The sequence below is a fragment of the Somniosus microcephalus genome, unplaced genomic scaffold, assembly GCF_052327205.1.
Source record: "Somniosus microcephalus isolate GS21.2 unplaced genomic scaffold, FLI_Smic_1.0 unresolved_chr2, whole genome shotgun sequence".
Classification (NCBI taxonomy): domain Eukaryota; kingdom Metazoa; phylum Chordata; class Chondrichthyes; order Squaliformes; family Somniosidae; genus Somniosus; species Somniosus microcephalus.
The window spans coordinates 11,135,649-11,158,765 of record NW_028225180.1 but is presented as its reverse complement, the minus strand read 5'-3'; the positions used below and the strand labels follow the sequence as shown (position 1 = coordinate 11,158,765).

The following is a 23,117-nucleotide window of genomic DNA, read 5'->3' as shown; positions in this document are numbered from 1 at the left end:
AAATGTCTTGCCCAGACTTGGACACAATACTCCAGCTAGGGCCTAACATACGAACATACAAGTTAGGAGCAGGAGTCGGCCACTCGGCCCCTCGAGCCTGCTCCGCCATTCAATGAGATCATGGCTGATCTGATTACTCCACATTCCCGCCTAACCCCGATAACCTTTCACCCCCTTTGCTTATCAAGAATCTCTCTACCTCTGCCTTAAAAATATTCACAGTCTCTGCTTCCACCGCCCTCTGAGGAAGAGAGTCCCAAAGACTCACGACCCTCTTTGAGAAAAAATTTCTCCTCATCTCTGTACTAAATGGGAGACCCCTTATTTTTAAACAGTGACCCCTAGTTCTAGATTCTCCCACAAGAGGAAACATCCTCTCCACATCCCCCCTGTCCAGACCCCTCAGGATCTTCTATGTTTCAATCAAGTCACCTCTTACTCTTCTAAACTCCAACAGATACAAGCCTGGCCTGTCCAACCTTTCCTCATAGGACAACCCGCCCATTCCAGGTATTAGTCTAGTAAACCTTCTCTGAACTGGTGTTTTGTTTTAGGTTTAGCCAAACTTTGTGGCTTTTGCAATCCATGCCTCATTTTATTAAGCCCAGGGGGCTAAACATTGCATCGTGCCCCCCGCGCCGGAAAACGAATGGTTGTGCCCCAAGAGGGAAGCGAGGCGCTACTTTGTTTTATATTTGTTTATGGGATGTTGACGTCACTGGCAAGGGCAGCATTTATTGCCCATCCCCTAGTTGCCCTTTGAGAAGGTGGCGGTGGGCCACCTTCTTGAACCACTGCAGTCCAGGTGGTGATGGTGCTCTCGCAGTGCTGTTAGGTGGGGAGTTTTTCCATTCTTATTATTTTGTTTCGTAGCAGTTAGTTACAACTGAGTGACTTGTTGGGTCATTTCAGAGGGCAGTTAAGAGTCCAACCAGATTGCTGTGTGTTGGGAGACACACATTGGCCAGACCAGGTTTCCTTCCCTAACAGACAGTAGTGAACCAGATGGGTTTTTATGACAATCCGAGAGTTTCTTGGTCATTATTACTGATACTAGCTTTTTATTCCAAATTTATTTAATTAACTGAATTTAAATTCCCCAGCTGCTAGTGGGGGGACTTGAACTCACGTCGCTGGATCATTACTACAGGTCTACGGGATTATTAGCCCAGTGACATTACCACTACGCTACTGTTCCGCTACTAGAAGTACCCCGCCTCCCTCTTGGGGTGCTGTGAGTCAATATCGCGGCGCTACGTGCCGCAGTGCTGCAGGCTTTCCTCCCCTCCCCTTCCTCCCACGCCCAGCTGGGGCCCCGGGGATCGGGAGAGCCGGCAAAAGAGCCCGGCCCTCAAAAGAAGTGCCGGGCTCTTGGAGCGCAGCCAGCACTCCACGGGGGGGGGAGGCCAGTCAGGAGGCCGGGGACGGGAGCGCGGTCACGTGCAACAAAAATGGCCGCCCCGCACCTCGCCTTTACATTGCGCCTCCCCGGCCGCAGATAGCCCCCCCCCCCCCCCACCGACCCCGTTGGACATAGCATCCAGCGGTAAGTCAGGGGGGCGCTCCCGAAGATCGTGGGCGGGGTGCTGTGCACGCCGATGATGTCATCGCTGGCAGCGCAGCGCCGCGGGGCGCTACCGGTTAGCGCCGCTGCCAACCTCCCGCTGAATTTCGCGAGAGGCGTGGGCGGCAGCACGCCCGGGCGCTAGTTGCTTTGCGCCCTCTTAGCGCTAACGGAAGGCACAAAGCAAGCCAATTTTTCCCCTCCCCAGGTCTTTCAAAATGGAACTAGATAACTACTTGAAGGGATAAAGAAGGTGATACTTTGGAATAACTTCAGAATCGTATGGACTGTTTTGGTACCCTTGATCTTGATGTCCTTCAGTATCTTCTGCAGTTCCTGCTTAGTGCTGTGCAATCTCGCCAAGAAGCCCACCATAGCTTCACCGATCGGCTCATCTCTCTCCGTCAACATCTTGAGGAGATGCCTTGAAGGTTCCTTCCTCTCTTTGATCTCTGCGGCTTGTTTGACTTCCTAGAAACATACAGAATTACATCGTGTCTACAGCACGGAAACAGGCCATTCCGGCCCAACCCGCCCATGCTGGCATTGATGCTCCACACCAGTCTCCTCCCACCACTTCTTCAACTAACCCCATCCACATATCCTTCTATTGCTTTCTCCCTCATGTGCTTATCGAGCTTCTCCTTAAATGCATCCATGGTATTCATCTCAACCACTCCCTGTGGCAGCGAGTTCCACATTCTCACCACTCTCTGGGTAAAGAAGTTTCTCCTGAATTCCTGAATGGATTTATTAGTGACAATCTTATATTCATGCTTATATAGCACCTTTAACGTAGTGAAACGTTCCAAGGCGGATCACAGGAGTTTTTTAAGACAAAACATTTGACACCGACCCACATAAGGATAACTTAGGGCAGGTGACCAAAAGCTTGGTCAAAGAGGTAGGTTTTAAGGAGCGTCTTAAAGGAGGAAAGAGAGGTCGAGCGGCGGAGAGGTTTAGGCAGGGAATTCCAGAGCTTAGGGCCCAGGCAACAGAAGGCACGGCCACCAAAGGTTGAGCGATTATAATCAGGGATGCTCAAGAGGAGAGAATCAGAGGAGCGCAGATATCTCGGGGGTTGTGGGGCTGAAGGAGATTACAGAGATAGGAAGGGGTGAAGCCATGGAGGGATTTGAAAACAAGGATGAGAATTTTAAAATTGAGGCGTTGCTTAACCGGGAGCCAATGTAGTTCAGCGAGCTCCGGGGAGATGGGTGAACGGGACTTGGTGCGAGTTAGGACACGGGCAGCCGAGTTTTGGATGATCTCAAGTTTACATAGGGTGGAATGTGGGAGGCCAGCCAGGAGTGCGTTGGAATAGTCAAGTCTAGAGGTAAAAAAAACATAAGAACATAAGAATAGGAGCAGGAGTAAGCCATTCGGCCCCTCGAGCCTGCTCCACCATTCAATGAGATCATGGCTGATCTTCTGCCTCAACTCCATTCACCGGCCCTATCGCCATATCCCTTGATGCCCTCACTAGTCAGAAATCTATCAACTTCTGTTTTGAATATACCCAATGACTGAGCCTCCACAGCCCTCTGGGGTAGAGAATTCCAAAGATTCACCACCCTCTGTGTGAAGACATTTCTTCTCATCTCAGTCCTGAATGGCTTACCCTTTATCCTGAGGCTGTGGCCCCTGGTTCTAGACACCCCAGCCAAGGGAAACATTCTCCCAGCATCCACCCTATCAAGCCCTGTAATCATTTTGTATGCTTCAATGAGATCCCCCCTCATTCTTCTGAATTCAAGAGAATACAGGCCTAGTTTACTCAATCTCTTCTCATACGACAGTCCCGCTATCCCAGGAATCAATCTCGTGAACCTTCGTTGCACTCCCTCTATGGCAAGTATATCCTTCCTTAGGTAAGGAGACCAAAATTGTACACAGTGCTCCAGGTGTGGTCTCACCAATGCCCTATATAATTGGAGTAAGTCTTCTTTACTCCTGTACTCAAATCCTCTTGTAATGAAGGCCAGCATACCATGTGCCTTCCTAATGGCTTGCTGCACCTGCACATTCACTTTCAGTGACCTATCTACAAGGACACCCAGGTCCCTTTGAGCATCTGCATTCCCCAATCTTTCACCATTTAGCAAATACTCTGCCTTTCTGTTTTTTTCTACCAAAGTGGATAACTTCACATTTATCCACATTATATTCCATCTGCCATGTTCTCGCCCACTCACTGAGCCTGTCGAGATCCCCTTGAAGCCTCTTCACATCCTCTTCACAACTGACACTGCCACCTAGCTTTGTATCATCAGCAAATTTGGAAAAGTTACATTTAGTCCCCTCATCCAAATCATTGATATAGATTGTGAATAGCTGGGGCCCAAGCACAGATCCTTGCGGTACCCCAATAGCCACAGCCTGCCATCCTGAAAAAGACCCGTTTATCCCTACTCTTTGTTTTCTGTCTGTTAACCAACTCTCAATCCATGCTAGTATATTACCCCCAATTCCATTTGCCCTAACTTTGTTCACCAACCTCTTGTGTGGGACCTTATCGAAGGCCTTCTGAAAATCCAGATACACCACATCTACCAGTTCCCCTTTGTCTACTCCACTAGTTACATCCCCAAAGAACTCCAATTGGTTTGTTAAACAGGATTTCCCTTTCATAAATCCATGTTGACTTTGCCCAATCTTACTATTAGTTTCTAAGTGCCCGGTTATTGCATCCTTTATAATAGATTCCAGCATTTTCCCAACTACTGATGTGAGGCTAACAGGTCTGTAGTTCCCCGTTTTCTCTCTCCCTCCTTTCTTAAATAGCGGGGTTACATTTGCTTGGATGGATGAGGGTTTCAGCAGCGGACGAGCTGAGTCATGGGTGGAGACGGGCGATGTTACAGAGGTGGAAGTAGGCAGTCTTTGTTATGCTGCAGATATGTGGGCAGCAGCTCATTCCAGGGTCAAATATGATGCCGAGTTTGCGAACAGTGTGGTTCAGCCTCAGACAGATGTTAGGGAGAGGGATGGAGTCAGTGGCCAGGGAATGGAAAGTGGAAACATCCTCTCTAGGTCTCCCCTATCGAAACCCTTTCATCATTTGCATTGCACGTTATGCGAATTGTCTCAAGCCGGATCAGTGGTGTTGGGTCTTTCTCGCACTGGTGACCTTACCTCCCACTGCTGTCCGTAAAATAAAGCTTCGTCCAATGCTGCAGCGCTGACTCTCTCCACAAACTCTTCCATCGCGCGGTGGAGACGCTGGCAGTAGTATCTGCTCACTCTGTACAGATGTGTGCACGAGGAACTGTCGTCAGAGACTTTCGCCTCAGCCTGCGAACCTAGAGCGACGAACGCACAAACCAGCCGGTCAACTGAGAGTCGGCGCACACTGCTCGCATTGTGACTTATTCCAGGAAAACGAATATCAAGCCGTGCGTCGGTCAAGCGACAGGGAAAGGGTGACTGTGTGACAGAATAAGCCATCAACCTATTCAGAAAAATACACCATTCTATGAAAGAATCCTGGCCTTATTAAAACATGATAAACTGGGTCTGGAAATCTAGAAACCTAACTATGAAAATGCTGTGAAAGTATTCTGGCTATAGAGATAAGATAGTTGTTGACACTGAATCAGTAACCTTATTGATACAGAAGGTTAAAGGCTCCAGCAGGCTGAACCTTTGGGAACAAGACAATGGTTCACCCTGGGCAAGGTGTTCTAATTTACACTTTGTAAAGAAGCACATAAAAGTAAGAAACATCTGCCATCGTAAAAATGACATCAAGTAAAACCACCTGCTGTTACACCATTTTTTATGGTAAACTTAGAACACCTAGAGAGGAGACATGATTCTGTAATGCTTCTAGCTGATCTGGCAGTAAGAATTGCAGGAGTCAGCAGAAAAATGACTATAAAGATAATGGCCTAGAAATTCAGTTGCGTTCGCCAGCCGTTAACGCCATAAGAGGGGTAGATTTCCAGCGCTAGGCACTTAGCGCCCGGGCGCAGGCCGGTCTGCGCCAACGCCCAACTTCAGTTGACATTTAGCGCCGGCGCAAAGTGTTTGCGCCCGCTCAGCTGTGCGCGCAGCTTATGACGTCATTTCGTCGTGCAACGCTGTTTGTGCGCCCCAAACCGGAAATTCAGTGGCGCCCGCCCAATGTGGGCGTGGCGCTGTTAAGAACTGTGAAGTGGAACGCAGCAGAGGCCCTGTGGGCCTCGGGGAGCGCTAATTAAAGGGCACTTACACTGAACTATAAAGGCCAGCCATTTTGCAGCAATGACTTTAGTGCTTTGGATTTCTGGACAGAGACCAAGGAACAGACCTTACTGATTTGGGACAACATAGGAGAGGTATTTTTGGCTTCTGGCCAGAGCTTGGAAATTTGACTCTTTGTGATTTCACTGTTTGCAAGTTTATTATGGGGGCTGCATGGGGTTCCAACCCTCAGTTCCAGCATTATGTGCGAAGGGCTCGCAGACGCTGTGTGAGAGGGCCAGCCATGCCTAGACGCAGAGGGGCCATCAGGCGTCGGCAACGTAGGCCTTACCCACTCAGGGAATACCGCCAGCAGGTGTCCTATCTCACCATGACTGCCGCGCATTGTGTTAAGAGGCTGCGCTTCAGAAGGGAGGTGGTTGCAGAGATCTGCCAGCTGCTTCACAGAGATCTGCGTCCACAGCTGATGTGCAGGACATCTCTGTCGGTGGAAGTGAAGGTCACGGTGGCTCTGAACTTTTATGCAAGCGGCTCCTTCCAAGCCGCTGCTGGGGACATAGCGAACATCTCCCAGTTCGCCGTGCATCGCTGCATCCGGCAGGTCACCGATGCCCTTTTCGCAAGGAGACACCAATTCATCTCCTTCCCCATGACCCTAGAGAGGCAGGAGCAGCGTGCAGTCGGATTTGCCAGGATCGCCGACATCCCCATGGTGCAGGGCGCCATTGACTGCACGCATGTGGCTATGCGGGCACCTATCGACAATGCCGAGGATTACCGCAACCGGAAGGGCTACCATTCCCTCAATGTACAGCTGGTGTGTGACCACAGGCAGCGCATCCTAGCTGTCAATGCCCGCTTTCCAGGAAGCAGCCACGATGCATTTATCCTGCGCCAGACTACTGTGGCTGACATGTTCGAGGCACAGCCTCCACCAAGGGGATGGCTTATTGGGGACAAGGGCTACCCTTTGTGCACATGGCTCATGACCCCGCTCCGCGCGCCCAGGACCCCTGCGGAGGAGGCATACAACGAAAGCCATCAAGCCACAAGGAACATCATAGAGCAAACGATTGGCGTCCTGAAGCAACGGTTCCGCTGCCTGGATCGTTCCGGCGGATCTCTACAGTATTCGCCGGATAGAGTCTCCCAGTTCGTTGTCGTTTGCTGCATGCTGCACAACCTGGCTATCCGCAGGACTCAGGCACTGCCACCTCACGTTGGGCCACCACCTCAGGAGGACGAGCAGGAGGACCATGAGGAGGAGGGGGAGGAGGAGGAGGAGTACCAGCCCAGAAGGGAGCCACAAGGTCCAAGGGCCGTCCGCCGGCGGCTTATTGAACGACACTTCTAGGCCCCCTGTCAGGGAATGGCCTGTGGCAATGAACGCACCTGAATGCAGCCGCTCCGCAAGCCCTCAGCCGGTTAACGCAACAACCACTTGAAACATGACACCTGGACAAGCTGAATAAATAAAAAGCTTTATTTAACAAACTCAGGGCCCTTCCCACATGAAACAGAAAAACAGACAAGACCCCCAAAAAACAGTGAAAAACATATCTCACTCCCACAACCTGGGGAGGAATAACAAAACTTGTCAATCCAATTGGCCTTCATCTTCGGCCTTTCCAAAATAAGCCCCCCCCCTCCAGAACACAAACACCCCCATATAAAAAACAGTTGCCGACACCCTCTACTTGGTGTGCCGAGAGGGCGAGTCCTTGTGCAGGCTTCTCCGGCCCCTGCCCGACCTGTTGCTCCGCCTCAACCTGGGCCCTGTGGGTGTTGGAAGGCTGAGGGAAGGCTCCTGAGGGCCACAATGCGTAATGGCAGATGCCCTTGGGGGTCGGCCTAGACGAGGTCCGGCCCTGGAGGGGTCGGCTGCTGACTGCTGCAGCTGTGGCTGGGCAGCATCAGTCTCTGCAGCAGCTCATCGCACCTTGGCTGGGGGAGTGGCAGTGGCGGCTGCAGCAATGGGGGCAAGCTGGCTGATGCCAAGCGCTCGCTGGTCGCCAGAGACACTGGCACTCGGCCGTGCTGGCACTGCAGCAAGCGCAACAATCTGGTGGAGGCCAGACCGCTGTGCTGCAGCAGGGCGGCGGGTGCCCTGTCGATGCTTCCGTGACACAGCGAGTGTGGCAGAAGTGAGTGCCCGAGCTGCCCTGTTCTGTGCCCGCATCAGATCAGCCAGTGTCTGCACGGCACCACTCATGAACTCGCGACTCGCGTCCTGTGCTGCCGCGAGTTGGTCGACACCCCTGGCCTGTGCTGCCGCGAGTTGCTCGACACCCCTGGCCTGTGAGTCCCCGAAAGCGGCCACACTATGAGCCAGGGACTCAATGGCCTGAGGCAACTGTCCCACAACCCCCATGAACTCGTTGTGGCGCCGCTCGGAGGCCGCGGACATTTCATCGAGGAGGCGCACCTTCTGGGCGAGGACCGTCTCCGGACTGGAGGGTGGACTCTCCATCTGGGGAGAAGGCCGCCGAGCTGCCCGACCCTTCCTGCGTGCCTGGACGCCACTGGGCCCAGCAACTGCCCTTCCCTGCAACACTTCCCCCCTCTGGGGAGAAGGCAGCCGTGCTGCCCGACCCTTCCCGCGTGCCTGGACGCCACTGGGCCCAGGAGCTGCACCCCCCTGCAACACTTCCCCCTGGCTCTCCTCCAGGCAAGACGTGTCCCCTCCATTGCCATCCCCTGGCGCGGATGAGGGTTCCCCCGATGTGCCGCCTTCCTCTTGGTCCTCGTCGTCCTCCTCTTCCGAGGGACTGGCACTCTCAGCTTCATGGACCTCCTCCTCACCAGCTGAAAGCAGGAAGGCACAAGAGTAGCTTTAGAGTGAGGACAGGGCGTCAGCGAGGGAGGCATGAGTGGTGGCATTATGCGCATTGGTCCGACAGTGGCAAAGGATGTAGATCTGAAGCGCAAGGGGAACGAGAGAGGTCCAAACGGTCATGTCCTTACCATTGGGGCCCAGCACAGGGTCAGCATCTCCAATAGCAACGGGGCCAACCACCCAGCCATGCATGAGTCGAGCCACGTGCTCCTCCAGGCCACTGAGCTCCTGGAACTGGCCACGGCCTCCCCCGGTGACATTCCGGCTCTTCATATTCTTGGCCAGCTTGGCCTGCAAGAGAAAGGACGGCCTCTAAGTACAGTGTGTTGCCCTGTTGTTGTCTGCACTGCCTCCCATGGTCGAATAGCATGGCCAGTGTGGTGCCCTGTTGTTGTGTGCACTGCCTCCCATGGTAGAATAGCATGGCCAGTGTGGTGCCCTGTTGTTGTGTGCACTGCCTCCCATGGTCGAATAGCATGGCCAGTGTGGTGCCCTGTTGTTGTGTGCACTGCCTCCCATGGTCGAATAGCATGGCCAGTGTAGTGCCCTGTTGTTGTGTGCACTGCCTCCCATGGTCGAATAGCATGGCCAGTGTGGTGCCCTGTTGTTGTGTGCACTGCCTCCCATGGTCGAATAGCATGGCCAGTGTGGTGCCCTGTTGTTGTGTGCACTGCCTCCCATGGTCGAATAGCTTGGCCAGTGTGTAAAGTGCAGAAAGTGCTATTGATGATCATGCCAGTGCCATAGCTGCGGGAGGAGGGATGGCCATTAGGCCTTTGAGGTCCCTTTGCCCATAATGTGAGGTGCACATGCAAGGATGAGGAGAACACTGGAAAGGGTACTCACCCTGACCATCCGAGTGAGGTTGTTGTACTTCTTGCGGCATTGGTCCGCACTCCTGGGGACATCGCTGGTGGATGACACCCTGTGGGCGATTTCCCTCCAGGCTCTCCTGTACTGCCCCCTGGGAGCCTTCTTGCCACTGTCCGGGCACAAGATCTCTCTTTTCTTTTCCAAACCCCTAAGCAGCACCCTCAAAGCATGCTCTGAGAAGCGCTGCGCTCGTTCACGGGCCTTCTGCATGGCTTCAGGCGCTATTTGGGTCCACCAGCAGTGTTCAGGCCTAGCTGCAGGGCTCCACTATCCAGGGCGTGGCAGCAGACAAAGTCGACCCTTCCCCCTTTAAGAGCTGGCCGGCGTCAGGGTGTCTGCTGTCAATCAAAACATGACCGCACCTGCGCTGCGCCCGGCCTCGGCGTTATCAGTCCGCACCGCCGGCTTAGCGCCTAAAGATAGGAGTGCAACGCCAGTTTCAGCGCTCGCCCAAACTCCTTGGCCAAATCTACTGAATTTCGGCGAAATGGCCTACACTTTCCGGCGGGCGCTAACTTTAGCGCCCGCCCGACTTTAGCGCCCCAGAAGTGGCGCGACTGAATTTCTAGGCCAATTAGCTTACATCAGCAGAAAACCTTAAAGGAAATACCGCTGGAAAAGGGTATAAATATTGAACTCTCAAATGGGATAGCAGACTTGCTGTAATCGGGCAAAGCGATTCTCGGCTTCAGAGGCAGGGCTCTGTAAGTCTCCAACTCTTTGTACCTCGGGGATCAAAGGTATTTGATTTTGGTGGATATCCTGTAGAAAACTAAGAACTGTAAAACTGCACTGCTGTGATCTGTCTGCTGCCCCGTATCCTAATTCACACCAAGGCCCATTCACCCATAAGTCTGCTTGCTGACCTACAATGGCTCCCGGACCGAAAACCCCTCGATATTAAAATTCTCATCCTTGATTTCAAATCCTTCAGTGGCCTCGCCCCTCCCTATCTCTGTAACCTCCTCTAGCTCTACATACCTCCCTACCTCTGTAACCTCCTCCAGCCCTACAACCCTCCCTATTCCTGTAACCTCCTCCAGCCCCTACGACCCTCCCTATCCCTGTAACCTCCTCCAGCCCTACAACCCTCCCTGTCTCTGTAACCTCCTCCAGCCCCTACAACCCTCCCTATCTCTGCAACCTCCTCCAGCCCTACAACGCTCCCTATCTCTGTAACCTCCTCCAGCACCTACAACCCTCCCTATCTCTGAAACCTCCTCCAGCCCCACAACCCTCCCTATCTCTGTAAGCTCCTCCAGCCACTACACCCTCCCTATCTCTGTAACCTCCGCCAGCCCTACAACCCTCCCTATCTCTGTAACCTCCTCCAGCCTGAGTTACCTCCATAACTCTCTAACCTCCTCCAGCACCTACAACCCTCCCTATCTCTGTAACCTCCTCCAGCCCTACAACCCCCCTATATCTGTAACCTCCTCCAGACCTACAACCCTCCCTATCTCTGTAATCTCCTCCAGACCTACAACCCTCCCTATCTCTGTAACCTCCTCCAGCCCTACAACCCTCCCTATCTCTGTAACCTCGTCCAGCCCCTACAACCCTCCCTATCTCTGTAACCTCCTCCAGCCCTACAACCCTCCCTATCTCTGTAACCTCCTCCAGCCCTACAACACTCCCTATCTCTGTAACCTCGTCCAGCCCTACAACCCTCCCTATCTCTGTAACCTCGTCCAGCCCTACAACCCTCCCTATCTCTGTAACCTCCTCCAGCCCTACAACCTCCCTATATCTGTAACCTCCTCCAGCCCTACAACCCTCCCTATCTCTGTAACCTCCTCCAGCCCTACAACCCTCCCAGATCTCTGCCCTCCTCCAATTCTGGTCTCTTGCCCATCACACTGATTTTAATCACACCACCATTGGTGGCCGTGCCTTTAGTTGCCTGGCCCCTAAGCTCTGGAATTCCCTCCATTAACCTCTCTTCCTCTCTCTCCTCCTTTAAGACTCTCCTGAAAACCTACCTCTTTGGCCAAGCATTTGATCACCTGCCCTAACATTTTCTTCCTTGGCTCGGTGTTAAATTTTTTTGTAATCGCTCCTGTGAAGCGCCTCGGGACGTTTTACCATGTTAAAGGCAGCTGTATAAATGTAAGTTGTTGTTGTTGTCTGACCTTCCATCAATGGCCGCTTCTCAGTGATGTTGTCCTCCGCGAGAGGGACTTCCTCCTTGATGTCGGGCTGTGTACGGAGACTTCCCTCATCGCCAGTCCCTCCTTCAGGTCCATCCTTCCCCTCTGCTCCACCACCCAATGTTCCTCCGTTATCTGTGGCCAGTTCCTCGGACAGGGCGGGTCCGTATTCCATTCCGTCTCACCAACTGAAACATTGACAATTGTAACAACACTCCAAGGACCTGGGTACACGCTAAAGAACATAGAGTCATAGAGTCGTAACGGCACACAAGGAGGCCATTCGGCCCATCGAGTCCATGCTCTGCAGAGCAATCCAGTCAGTCCCATTCCCCCGCTCTATCCCCGTAGCCCTGCAAGTTTATTTCCCTCAAGTGCCTATCCAGTCTCCCCTTGAAAACATTGAGTGTCTCCGCTTCCACCACTTCCGTCGGCAGCGAGTTACAGGTCATCACCACTCGCTGCGTAAAAAAGTTTCTCCTCACATCCCCCCCCCCGTATCTCTTGCCCAAAACCTTAAATCTGTGTCCCCTAGTCCTTGTACCATCAACGTGGGAACAGACTTTCCCCGTCTAGCCTATCCAAACCCGTCATAATCTTGTACACATCTATCCAATCACCCCTCAACCTCCTTTGCTCTGATGAAAACAAATCCAGCTTCTCCAACCTGTCCTTGTAACTAAGATCCCCCATCCCTGGAACCATTCTGGTAAATCTCCTCTGCACCCTCTCAAGGGCCTTCACATCCTTCCTAAAGTGTGGTGACCAGAACTGGACGCAATACTCCAGTTGTGGCCTCACCAGCGCTGTCTAAACCTCTCTCAGTATAAAGGGGTTGGACACATCAACCTGGTGTTTATGTCGTGGAATCGATCATACTGGAAAAGTTGCAATAAAATTATCCGGATTGAAGGGTTTCCTCTCTCTCCACCCTCTCCTCAAAGTTCCAAGTGTGAACGGCCATTATAGCATTTTTATTCATTACTGTTTTCAGAAATAGAGAAAGAGAGAGAAAAATGGACAGAGAGAACCGGCCAGAGACCGGCAGAAACAGGTAGAAAGAGAGAGAGAGATACAGAGAGAGAGTCGCAGAGAGAGGGAGAGAGAAACAGAGAGAGAGAGAGAGAGAGAGAGAGAAATGGACAGAGAGAACTGGCCAGAGACCGGCAGAAACAGGTAGAAAGAGAGAGAGAGATACAGAGAGAGACAGAGAGAGAGAGAGAGAGGGAGAGAGAAACAGAGAGAGAGAGAGAGAGAGACAGAGAAGCAGAGAGAGAGAGAGAGAAACAGAGAGAGAGAGAGAGAGACAGAGAAGCAGACAGAGAGAGACAGAGAGAGAGAGAGAGACAGAGAGAGAGAGAGACAGAGAGAGAGAGAGAGACACAGAGAGAGAGAGAGAGAGACAGACAGACAAAAAGAGAGAGGCAGATAGAAAATGAGACAGAGAGGGAGAAGGAGACAGAGAGAGCGAGTGAGAGAATGAAACAGAGAAACAGACAGAGTGACAGAAACAGAAAGAGAGAGATGCAGAGAAAGGGAGAGAGAAACACAGAGAGAGAGAGAAGAGGCAGATAGAAAATGAGACCGAGAAACGCACAGAGATAGAGACAAACAGGCAGAGCGTGAGAGAGAGACAGAGAGAGACAGAGAGAGAAAGTCAACCAGATGCCAACAGAAACAGAGAGACAGAGAGAGATGGAGAGAGAAACAAAGAGATAGGAACAGAGAGAAAGAACCAGAGCGAGAGAGAGAAACAGAGTGAAGGAGAGACACAAAGGGAGGGAGAGAGACACACACAGAGTGAGAGACAGAGAGAATGAGGGACAGAGAAAGAGAGAGAGAGAGACAGAAACAGAGACAGAAAGAGAGAGAGACACCGAGGGAGCAAGAGAAAAACAGAGCGAGAGAGAGAAACAGAGCGAGACACAGAAAAACAAAGATAGAGAAACAGGAAGAGCGAGAAAGACAGATAGAGAGCGAGACAGACGGACAGGGAGAGAGAGAGACACACATAGTGAGAAAGAGAGAGAATGTGAATATCATGCTGTCTTAATGACCCTGTTTTTGACAGACCTTTAAGATATGTTTGGAGCAGGAGACTTTAATCCCCTAGACCTCACACCCTGATCTAGACAGGCAAAAACTACTAGGTACAAATCTTCCGTATTTGTGGAGAACTTAAAGAGATTCTCTACAATATTTTGCCCTTCCAACCTGTATGTTCTGCCCTGCATTCAGTTCCTGAGGGAGACCCAAGTAAAACACTGACTGTTCCTATCTCTGAACCCACTGATCGAGCCAGCCCAGATCCAGGTTTGGCACACATATTGATCCTGTTCATTCTGTACAGTTCTCGACATTGTATAAGCTGTGGCTCACTGGGTAGCCCAATCAACTCTGAGTCAGAAGATCGTGGGTTAGAGATAATAGTCCAAGCACTCGAGACCAATAATCGAGCCTGACACTCCCGGTGCCAGTACTGAGTGAAGGCTGCACTGTCGGAGGGGCAGCACTGATGGAACGCAGCACTGTCAGAGGGGCAGTAATGAGGGAGCGCTGCACTGTCAGAGGGGCAGTACTGAAGGAGCGCTGCACTGTCAGAGGGGCAGTACTGAGGGAGCGCTGCACTGTCAGAGGGGCAGTACTGAAGGAGCGCTGCACTGTCAGAGGGGCAGTACTGAAGGAGCGCTGCACTGTCAGAGGGGCAGTACTGAGGGAGTGCTGCACTGTCAGAGGGGCAGTACTGAGGGAGTGCTGCACTGTCAGAGGGGCAGTGCTGAGGGAGCGCTGCACTGTCAGAGTGGCAGTACTGAAGGAGCGCTGCACTGTCAGAGGGGCAGTACTGAAGGAGCGCTGCACTGTCAGAGGGGCAGTACTGAGGGAGCGCTGCACTGTCAGAGGGGCAGTACTGAGGGAGCGCTGCACTGTCAGAGGGGCAGTACCGAGGGAGCGGCGGACTCTCAGAGGGGCAGTACTGAGTGAGCGCTGCACTGTCGGAGGGGCAGTACTGAGGGAGCGCTGCACTGTCAGAGGGGCAGTACTGAGGGAATGCTGCACTGTTGGAGGGGCAGTACTGAGGGAGCGCTGCATTGTCACAGGGGTAGTACTGAGGGAGCGCTGCACTGTCAGAGGGGCAGTACTGAAGGAGCGCTGCACTGTCGGAGGGGCAGTACTGAGGGAGCGCTGCACTGTCAGAGGGGCAGTACTGAGGGAGCGCTGCACTGTCAGAGGGGCAGTACTGAAGGAGCACTGCACTGTCAGAGGGGCAGTACTGAAGGAGCGCTGCACTGTCAGAGGGGCAGTACTGAAGGAACGCTGCACTGTCAGAGGGGCAGTACTGAGGGAGCACCAGACTGTCAGAGGGGCAGTACAGAGGGAGCGCTGCACTGTCAAAGGGGCAGTACTGAGGGAGCGCCGGACTGTCAGAGGGGCAGCACTGAGGGAGCACTGCACTGTCAGAGGGGCAGTACTGAGGGGGTGCTGCACTATCGGAGGGGCAGCACTGAGGGAGCGCTGCACTGTCAGAGGGGCAGTACTGAGGGGGTGCTGCACTATCGGAGGGGCAGTACTGAGGGAGCGCTGCATTGTCACGGGGTAGTACTGAGGGAGCACTGCACTGTCAGAGGGGCAGTACTGAAGGAGCGCTGCACTGTCAGAGGGGCAGTACTGAGGGAGTGCTGCACTGTCACATTGGTAATACTGAGGGAGCGCTGCACTGTCAGAGGGGCGGCACTGAGGGAGTTCTGCACTGTCACTGTGGCAGTACTGAGGAGCGCCAGACTGGCTGAGGGGCAGTACTGAGGGAGCGCTGCACTGTCGGAAGGGCAGCACTGAGGGAGCGCTGCATTGTCAGAGGGGCAGTACTGAGGGAGCGCCGCACTGTCGGAGGGGCAGTGCTGAGGGAGCGCCGCACTGTCGGAGGGGCAGTACTGAGAGAGCGCCGCACTGTCGGAGGGTCAGTACTGAGGGAGCGCCGCACTGTTGGAGGGGCAGTACTGAGGGAACGGCGCACTATTGGAGGGGCAGTACTGAGGGAGCGCCTCACTGTCGGAGGGGCAGTACTGAGGGAGCGCCGCACTGTCGGAGGGGCAGTACTGATGGAGCGCTGCACTGTCACATGTGTAGTACTAAGGGAGCGCTGCACTGTCAGAGGGGCAGTACTGATGGAGTTCTGCACTGTCACTGTGGCAGTGCTGAACGAGCGCCGCACTGTCGGAGGGGCAGTATTGAGGGAGCATCGCACAGTCGGAGGGGCAGTACTGAGGGAGCGCTGCACTGTTGGAGGGGCAGTACTGAGGGAGCGCTGCACTGTCACACAGGTAGTACTGAGGCAGCACTGCACTGTCAGAGGGGCAGTACTGAGGGAGAACTGTACTGTCGGAGGGGCAGTACTGAAGGAGTTCTGCACTGTCACTGTGGCAGTACTGAGGTAGAGCTGCACTGTCGGCGGGGCAGTACTGAGGCAGCGCTGCACTTTCACAGGGGCAGTACTGAGGGAACACTTTACTGTCGGACGGCAGTACTGAGGGAGTTCTGCACTGTCACTGTGGCAGTACTGAGGTAGAGCTGCACTGTCAGCGGGGCAGTACTGAGGGAGCGCTGCACTGTCAGAGGGGCAGCACTGAGGGAGCTCTGCACTGTCGGAGAGACAGTACTGAGGGAGCGCTGCACTGTCGGAGAGACAGTACTGAGGGAGCACCGCACTGTCGGTGGGGCAGTACTGAGGGAGCACCGCACTGTCGGAGGGGCAGTACTGAGGGAGCGCTGCACTGTCGGAGAGACAGTACTGAGGGAGCGCCGCACTGTCGGTCGGCAGTACTGAGGGAGCGCCGCACTGTCGGAGGGGAAGTACTGAGGGAGGGCGGCACTGTCGGAGGGGCAGTACTGAGGGAGCGCTGCACTGTCGGAGGGGCAGTACTGAGGTAGCGCTGCACTGTCGGAGGGGCAGTACTGAGGCAGCGCTGCACTGTCAGAGGGGCAGTACTGAGGGAGTGCTGCACTGTCGGAGGGGCAGTACTGAGGGAGCGCTGCACTGTCGGAGGGGCATTACTGAGGGAGGTCTGCACTGTCGGAGGGTCAGTACTGAGGGAGTGCTGCACTGTCACAGGGGCTGTTATTCGGATGAGACGTTAAACCGGTGTCCCCGTCTGCCCTCTCAGGTTGATGTAAATGATCCCACAGCCCCTATTTCGATAGACCAGCAGGCGGGAGTTCTCCCCGGTGTCCTGTGCCCAATATGTATCTCTCCACCAACACTACTTAAAAATACCAGACTATCTGGCAATTTATCACATTGGCTGTTTCTGGGAGCTTGCTGTGCTCAAAATGGCATGTCCTTACATGACAACAGTGAGCACACTTCAGAAAACAATTACTGCGTTGGCTGTGAAGCGCGTTGGGACATCCTGAGGTGGTGAAAGCCGCTGTAGAAATGGGACTCCGTCATTGTATTGTCGCACCACACACATGACAGTTCTCCCTTTCTCCTACATTCGAGGCCGCAGGTTGAGTCATTAAGGGTGACATTCAGGTTTGTTTCTCCTTTTCCATATCAGGGACCCAGTAAAGGAGCTGAGACAATACTCGGCCCTCCCAGCCTTATCTTCACGCTCCACATGTTGCTGGGAGGCCCCCTCAACTACTCTGAGTAAGGCTTTCGGCCTTGTCATGTCTTCTTGCTGACTAACATAGAAACATAGAAACATAGAAGATAGGAGCAGGAGTAGGCCATTCGGCCCCTCGAGCCTGCTCCGCCATTCAATGAGATCCTGGCTGATCATCCAAATTCAGTACCCTGTCCCTGCCTTCTCCCCATATCCCTTGATCCCTTTAGCCTTAAGAAATATATCTAACTCCTTCTTGAATATATTTAATGAATTGGCCTCAACTGCCTTGTGTGGTAGAGAATTCCACAGGTTCACCACTCTCTGGGTGAAGAAATTCCTCCTCATCTCCGTCCTAAATGGCTTACCCCTTATCCTTAGACTGTGACCCCTGGTTCTGGACTCCCCGCCATCGGGAACATCCTTCCTGCATCTAGTCTGTCCAATCCTGTTAGAATTTTATAAGTTTCAATGAGATCCCCTCTCATTCTTCTAAACTCCAGCAATTATAAGCCCAATCGACCCAATCAGTACTGCCCCTCCGACAGTGCAGCGCTCCCTCAGTACTGCCCCTCCGACAGTGCAGCGCTCCCTCAGTACTGCCCCTCCGACAGTGCAGCGCTCCCTCAGTACTGCCCCTCCGACAGTGCAGCGCTCCCTTAGTACTGCCCCATCGACAGTGCAGCGCTCCCTCAGTACTGCCCGTCCAACAGTGCAGCACTCCCTCAGTACTGACCCTCCGACAGTGCAGTGTTCCCTCAGTACTGCCCATCCAACAGTGCAGCGCTCCCTCAGTACTGACCCTCCGACAGTGCAGCGTTCCCTCAGTACTGCCCGTCCGACAGTGCAGCACTCCCTCAGTACTGCCCCTCTCCAGTTCAGTGCTCCCTCAGTACTGCCCCTCCGACAGTGCAGCACTCCCTCAGTACTGAACCTCCGACAGTGCAGTGCTCCCTCAGTACTGCCCCTCCAACAGTGCAGCACTCCTTCGGTACTGCCCCTTTGACAGTGCAGCGCTCCCTCAGTACTGCCCCCTCCCACAGTGCAGCACTCCCTCAGTACTGCCCCTCCGACAGTGCAGTACTCCCTCTCCGACAGTGCAGCACTCCCTCAGTACTGCCCCTCCGACAGTGCAACGCTCCCTCAGTACTGCCCCTCTGACAGTGCGGCGCTCCCTCAGTACTGGCACCAGGGAAAGTCGGCCTTGATTATGTGCTCAAGTCTCTGGAGTGGGACGCGAACCCATGACCTTGTGACTCAGAGGCAGGAGTGCTGCCCACTGAGCCAAGGCTGACACTCAACCATGGAAGCTCAACAACGTAAATACAGCCCTTAGTCACTCAGAGAGAAGACAGGGATTCTATACCCCCAGACCTGGTCCCTTCTGCAGTAACCCTCTCGCCCACCCTTCCTTGTGATAAGTCACACTAATGCGGGTCGATTGAACAGCATCTCAAAGTTTAACAAGCACAGTTCTGAAATTATTCCTGCCACCTCCTTACTTACGTGCCGCCTAGGTTGGGTCTCCCCTGGAACAGGAAGTGAGCCTGCCTGACAATCCTGACCAGCCCATCTCTCGGGTGTAACCTTGCGGGAGGACTGACTACATCACGAGCGACAACCCACTACACTGAGCCTTTCGCAGCAGAGATAAACACTGGGCTTGTCTCCCTGACCGACGTTTCGGATAAGAACATGAGAAATAGATCATTGCAAAGTCACCGCGCAGTCACAGCACAGAAACAGGCCATTCCGCCCAACCGCTCCGCGCCGCAGTTTGTGATCTACACGAGTCTCCTCCTGCCCCTCTTCATCTCACCCCATCAACATACCCTCCCATTCCCTTCTCCCTCATGTGTTTATCCAGCTTCCCCTTAAATGCCTCTCTGCTATTCAGCTCAACTCCCTGTGGTAACGCGTTCCACATTCTCACCACTCTCTGGGTAAAGAAGTTTCTCCTGAATTCCCCATTGGATTTATTAGTGTCTATCTTATATTGATGGCCCCTAGTTCTGGTGTCGCCCCCAAGTGGACACATCCTCTCTACGTTGACCCTATCAAACCCTTTCCTAATTTTAAAGACCGCCATCAGGTCACCCCTCAGCCTTCTCTTTTCCAGAGAAAAGAGCCCCAGCCTGTTCAGTCTATTCTGATAGGTATACCATCGCCATTCTGGTGTCATCCTAGTGGATCTTTTCTGCACCTTCTCCAGTGCCCCATACTCAGTTCAGTTCAGTTCAGTTCAGTTCAAATGCTTTATTGGCATGAAAGTTTACAGAGAACCATATTGCCAAAGCTTACATAGCAAAAAGGTACAGTTTTCCAACATTCTGTAGGTGTCAATCGATTTGACATTTGTTGGGTATATACAATATTACTTTTAAACAATATTAATTTTAAACAGTCTTTCTACTTCATTTGGTACGTTCAATATTAATTTTAAACAGTCTTACTTTTAAACAGTCCTCAGGTTGTGACATGTTGTTACATATTTAGCCCCAAGGTATGGTCTGTCTCCTTCTCCTAGGACTAATCTCAATTTTGACAGATCATCCAATTCCTTGAAATCTGGGGTTGTTTGGCTTAGCTTGTTGAATAATATGTTTCTTGATGTGTTGAATTTTTCGCATTTTAGGAGGAAATGCATTTCTGTTTCAACCTCGCCAGCCAGACATTGATCGCATATTCTATTCTCTCTAGGCTGCCAGGATTTCTTGTATCTGCCTTTTTCAATTTCCAGTTGGTGGTCGCTTAGTCTGTACCTGGTGAGGGTCTGTCTCTGTTTTGTGTCTCTGATGGTCGTGAGGTAGTCTGCCAGTTTATATTCTCTTTTTAGGGCCCGGTAACATTCTAATCTGCTTTGGCTTTCGGTTATTTTGTTCCAATGTTCCAGGTAGGTTTCTTTGCATTTTTTAATGATTTGGTTCACTCGGATTGGTGTTTGGACGGCTGTGTTGGTCTGGGGCTGGTCAGGGTTACTCTTTCTATAACAGGAGCAAGAGTCGGCCATACGGCCCCTTGGGCCTGCTCCACCAGTCAATAAGATCACGGCTGATCTTCTACCTCCACTCCACTTTCCCGCCCTCTCCCCATATCCCTCGATTCCCTGAGTATCCAAAAATCTATCGATCTCAGTCTTGAATATACCCAATGACTGAGCCTCCACAGCCCTCTGGGGCAGAGAATTCCAAAGATTCACCTCCCTCTGAGGGAAGACATTTCTCCTCATCTCAGTCCCTAATTGGCCGACCCCTTATTCTGAGGCGGTGACCCCTGGTTCTAGACTCGCCACCTCCCCTTCAGGAAGTGCAAGCCAGATCACAACAACTGGGTTCTCCCTGGTGTCCTGGGGCCAATATGCATTCCTCAACCAAAGATCACTAAAATAGGTTTATCTGGTCAAGGTCACATTGCTGTTTGTGGGACCTTGCTGTGCGCAAACTGGCTCCGGCATGTCTTACATTACAACAGTGGTTACACTTCAATAAGTACTTCATTGGCTGTAATGTGCTTTGGGACGTCCTGAGGTCATGAATGGTGCTATATAAATGTAAGTCTTTCTTTCTTTATTTCTTTCTTTCTCTCTTTCTCTCTTTCTTTCTCTCTTTCTTTCTTTCTCTCTTTCTTTCTTCCTTTCTTGTACATCGGATATACGGCACAGAAACAGGCCATTCGGCCCAACCAGTCCATGCCGGCGTTGATGCTCCACTCGAACCTCCTCCCATCTTTCCTCCTCTAACTCTCTCAGTGTAACCCTCGATTCCGTTCTCCCTCATATGTTTGTCCGGCCTCCCCTTAAATGTATCCATACTATTCGCCTCAACCACTCCCTGTGGCAGCGAGTTCCACATTCTCACCACTCTCTGGGTAAAGAAGTCTCTCCTGAATTCCCGATTGGATTTCTTGGTGACGATCTTATATTGATGGGCCTCTAGTTATGCTCTTCCCCACAAGTGGAAACACTCTCTCTGTATCCACTCGATCAAAACCTGTCATAGTTTTAAAGACCTCTATTATGTCACCCCTCAGCCTTCTCTAGAGAAAAGAGACCCAGCCTGTTCATCCTTTCCTGATATGTAAACCCTCGCAGATCTGGTATCATCCTTGGAAATCTTCTCTGCACCCTCTCCAGTGCCTCGATATACTTTTGATAATATGGCGATCATCTATCATTTTCTCTTTCTTTCTCTCGTTCTTTCTCTTTTTCTTTCTTTCCTGTTTCCTTCCTTTCTTTAATGAGGTGGAGGGATATTGTTCCTGCTATTGGACAAGTTGTAACAGTAGATGGGATTGTATTCCACCGTGCAAAGTCAGTCAAGAGAACCCCCTCATCCTGTGTTCTGACCACACTTAATCCACTAAATCAGCAGGAGTATTCTGCCTTCGACTATTCCAACGCTCTCCTGTCCAGCCATACACTTTGCAACCTGTTTAAACTTGATCTCCTCCGAAACTCCTGCAGCCCCGCCTCGCACCAAGTCCCGTACACCCATCTTACGCTGTGCTCGCTGACCCGATCCGGCAACGCCTCGATTTTAAAATTCCCATCATTGTTTTCAAATCATTCCATAGTCTCACCCCTCCCTATCTCTGTAAACTCCTCCAGCCCCTACAACCCTCCCTATCTCTGTAACCTCCTCCAGCCCTACAACCCTCCCTATCTCTGTAACCTCCTCCAGCCCCTACAACCCTCCCTATCTCTGTAACCTCCTCCAGCCCTACAACCCTCCCTATCTCTGTAACCTCCTCCAGCCCCTACAACCCTCCCTATCTCTGTAACCTCCTCCAGCCCTACAACCCTCCCTATCTCTGTAAACTCCTCCAGCCCGACAACCCTCCCTATCTCTGTAACCTCCTCCAGCCCTTACAACCCTCCCTATCTCTGTAACCTCCTCCAGCCCCTACAACCCTCCCTATCTCTGTAACCTCCTCCAGCCCCTACAACCCTCCCTATCTCTGTAACCTCCTCCAGCCCTACAACCCTCCCTATCTCTGTAACCTCCTCCAGCCCCTACAACCCTCCCTATCTCTGTAACCTCCTCCAGCCCCTACAACCCTCCCTATCTCTGTAACCTCCTCCAGCCCTACAACCCTCCCTATCTCTGTAACCTCCTCCAGCCCCTACAACCCTCCCTATCTCTGTAACCTCCTCCAGCCCCTACAACCCTCCCTATCTCTGTAACCTACTCCAGCCCCTACAACCCTCCCTATCTCTGTAACCTCCTCCAGCCCTTACAACCCTCCCTATCTCTGTAACCTCCTCCAGCCCCTACAACCCTCCCTATCTCTGTAACCTCCTCCAGCCCTACAACCCTCCCTATCTCTGTAACCTCCTCCAGCCCTACAACCCTCCCTATCTCTGTAACCTCCTCCAGCCCCTACAACCCTCCCTATCTCTGTAACCTCCTCCAGCCCCTACAACCCTCCCTATCTCTGTAACCTCCTCCAGCCCTACAACCCTCCCTATCTCTGTAACCTCCTCCAGCCCCTACAACCCTCCCTATCTCTGTAACCTCCTCCAGCCCCTACAACCCTCCCTATCTCTGTAACCTCCTCCAGCCCTACAACCCTCCCTATCTCTGTAACCTCCTCCAGCCCCTACAACCCTCCCTATCTCTGTAACCTCCTCCAGCCCCTACAACCCTCCCTATCTCTGTAACCTCCTCCAGCCCTACAACCCTCCCTATCTCTGTAATCTCGACGATCCCTATAACCCTCCCTATCTCTGTAACCTCCTCCAGCCCTACAACCCTCCCTATCTCTGTAACCTCCTCCAGCCCCTACAACCCTCCCTATCTCTGTAACCTCCTCCAGCCCTACAACCCTCCCTATCTCTGTAACCTCCTCCAGCCCCTACAACCCTCCCTATCTCTGTAACCTCCTCCAGCCCCTACAACCCTCCCTAT

The 23,117-nt window shown here is 52.6% G+C and overlaps 2 protein-coding genes across 2 annotated transcripts in view; one reads left to right on the top strand and one right to left on the bottom strand.

The window, feature by feature from the left end:
- Window positions 1-12,115, bottom strand: part of LOC147092107 (ribonuclease inhibitor-like) — a 48,480-nt gene extending 36,365 nt beyond the window's left edge. Inside the window, exons 1-3 of the mRNA XM_085975842.1 lie at window positions 11,591-12,115; window positions 4,700-4,866; window positions 1,864-2,035 (exon numbers count right to left, since the gene is read on the bottom strand). Of these exons, the coding sequence (XP_085831968.1) occupies window positions 1,864-2,035; window positions 4,700-4,866; window positions 11,591-11,783 (532 nt within the window). The 5' untranslated portion in view covers window positions 11,784-12,115. The remainder of the gene's footprint in view (window positions 1-1,863; window positions 2,036-4,699; window positions 4,867-11,590) is intronic.
- The window catches only part of LOC147092098 (AMP deaminase 3-like), a 997,179-nt gene that overhangs the window by 412,616 nt on the left and 561,446 nt on the right, over window positions 1-23,117 (top strand). The gene's annotated exons all lie outside the window — the stretch shown is intronic.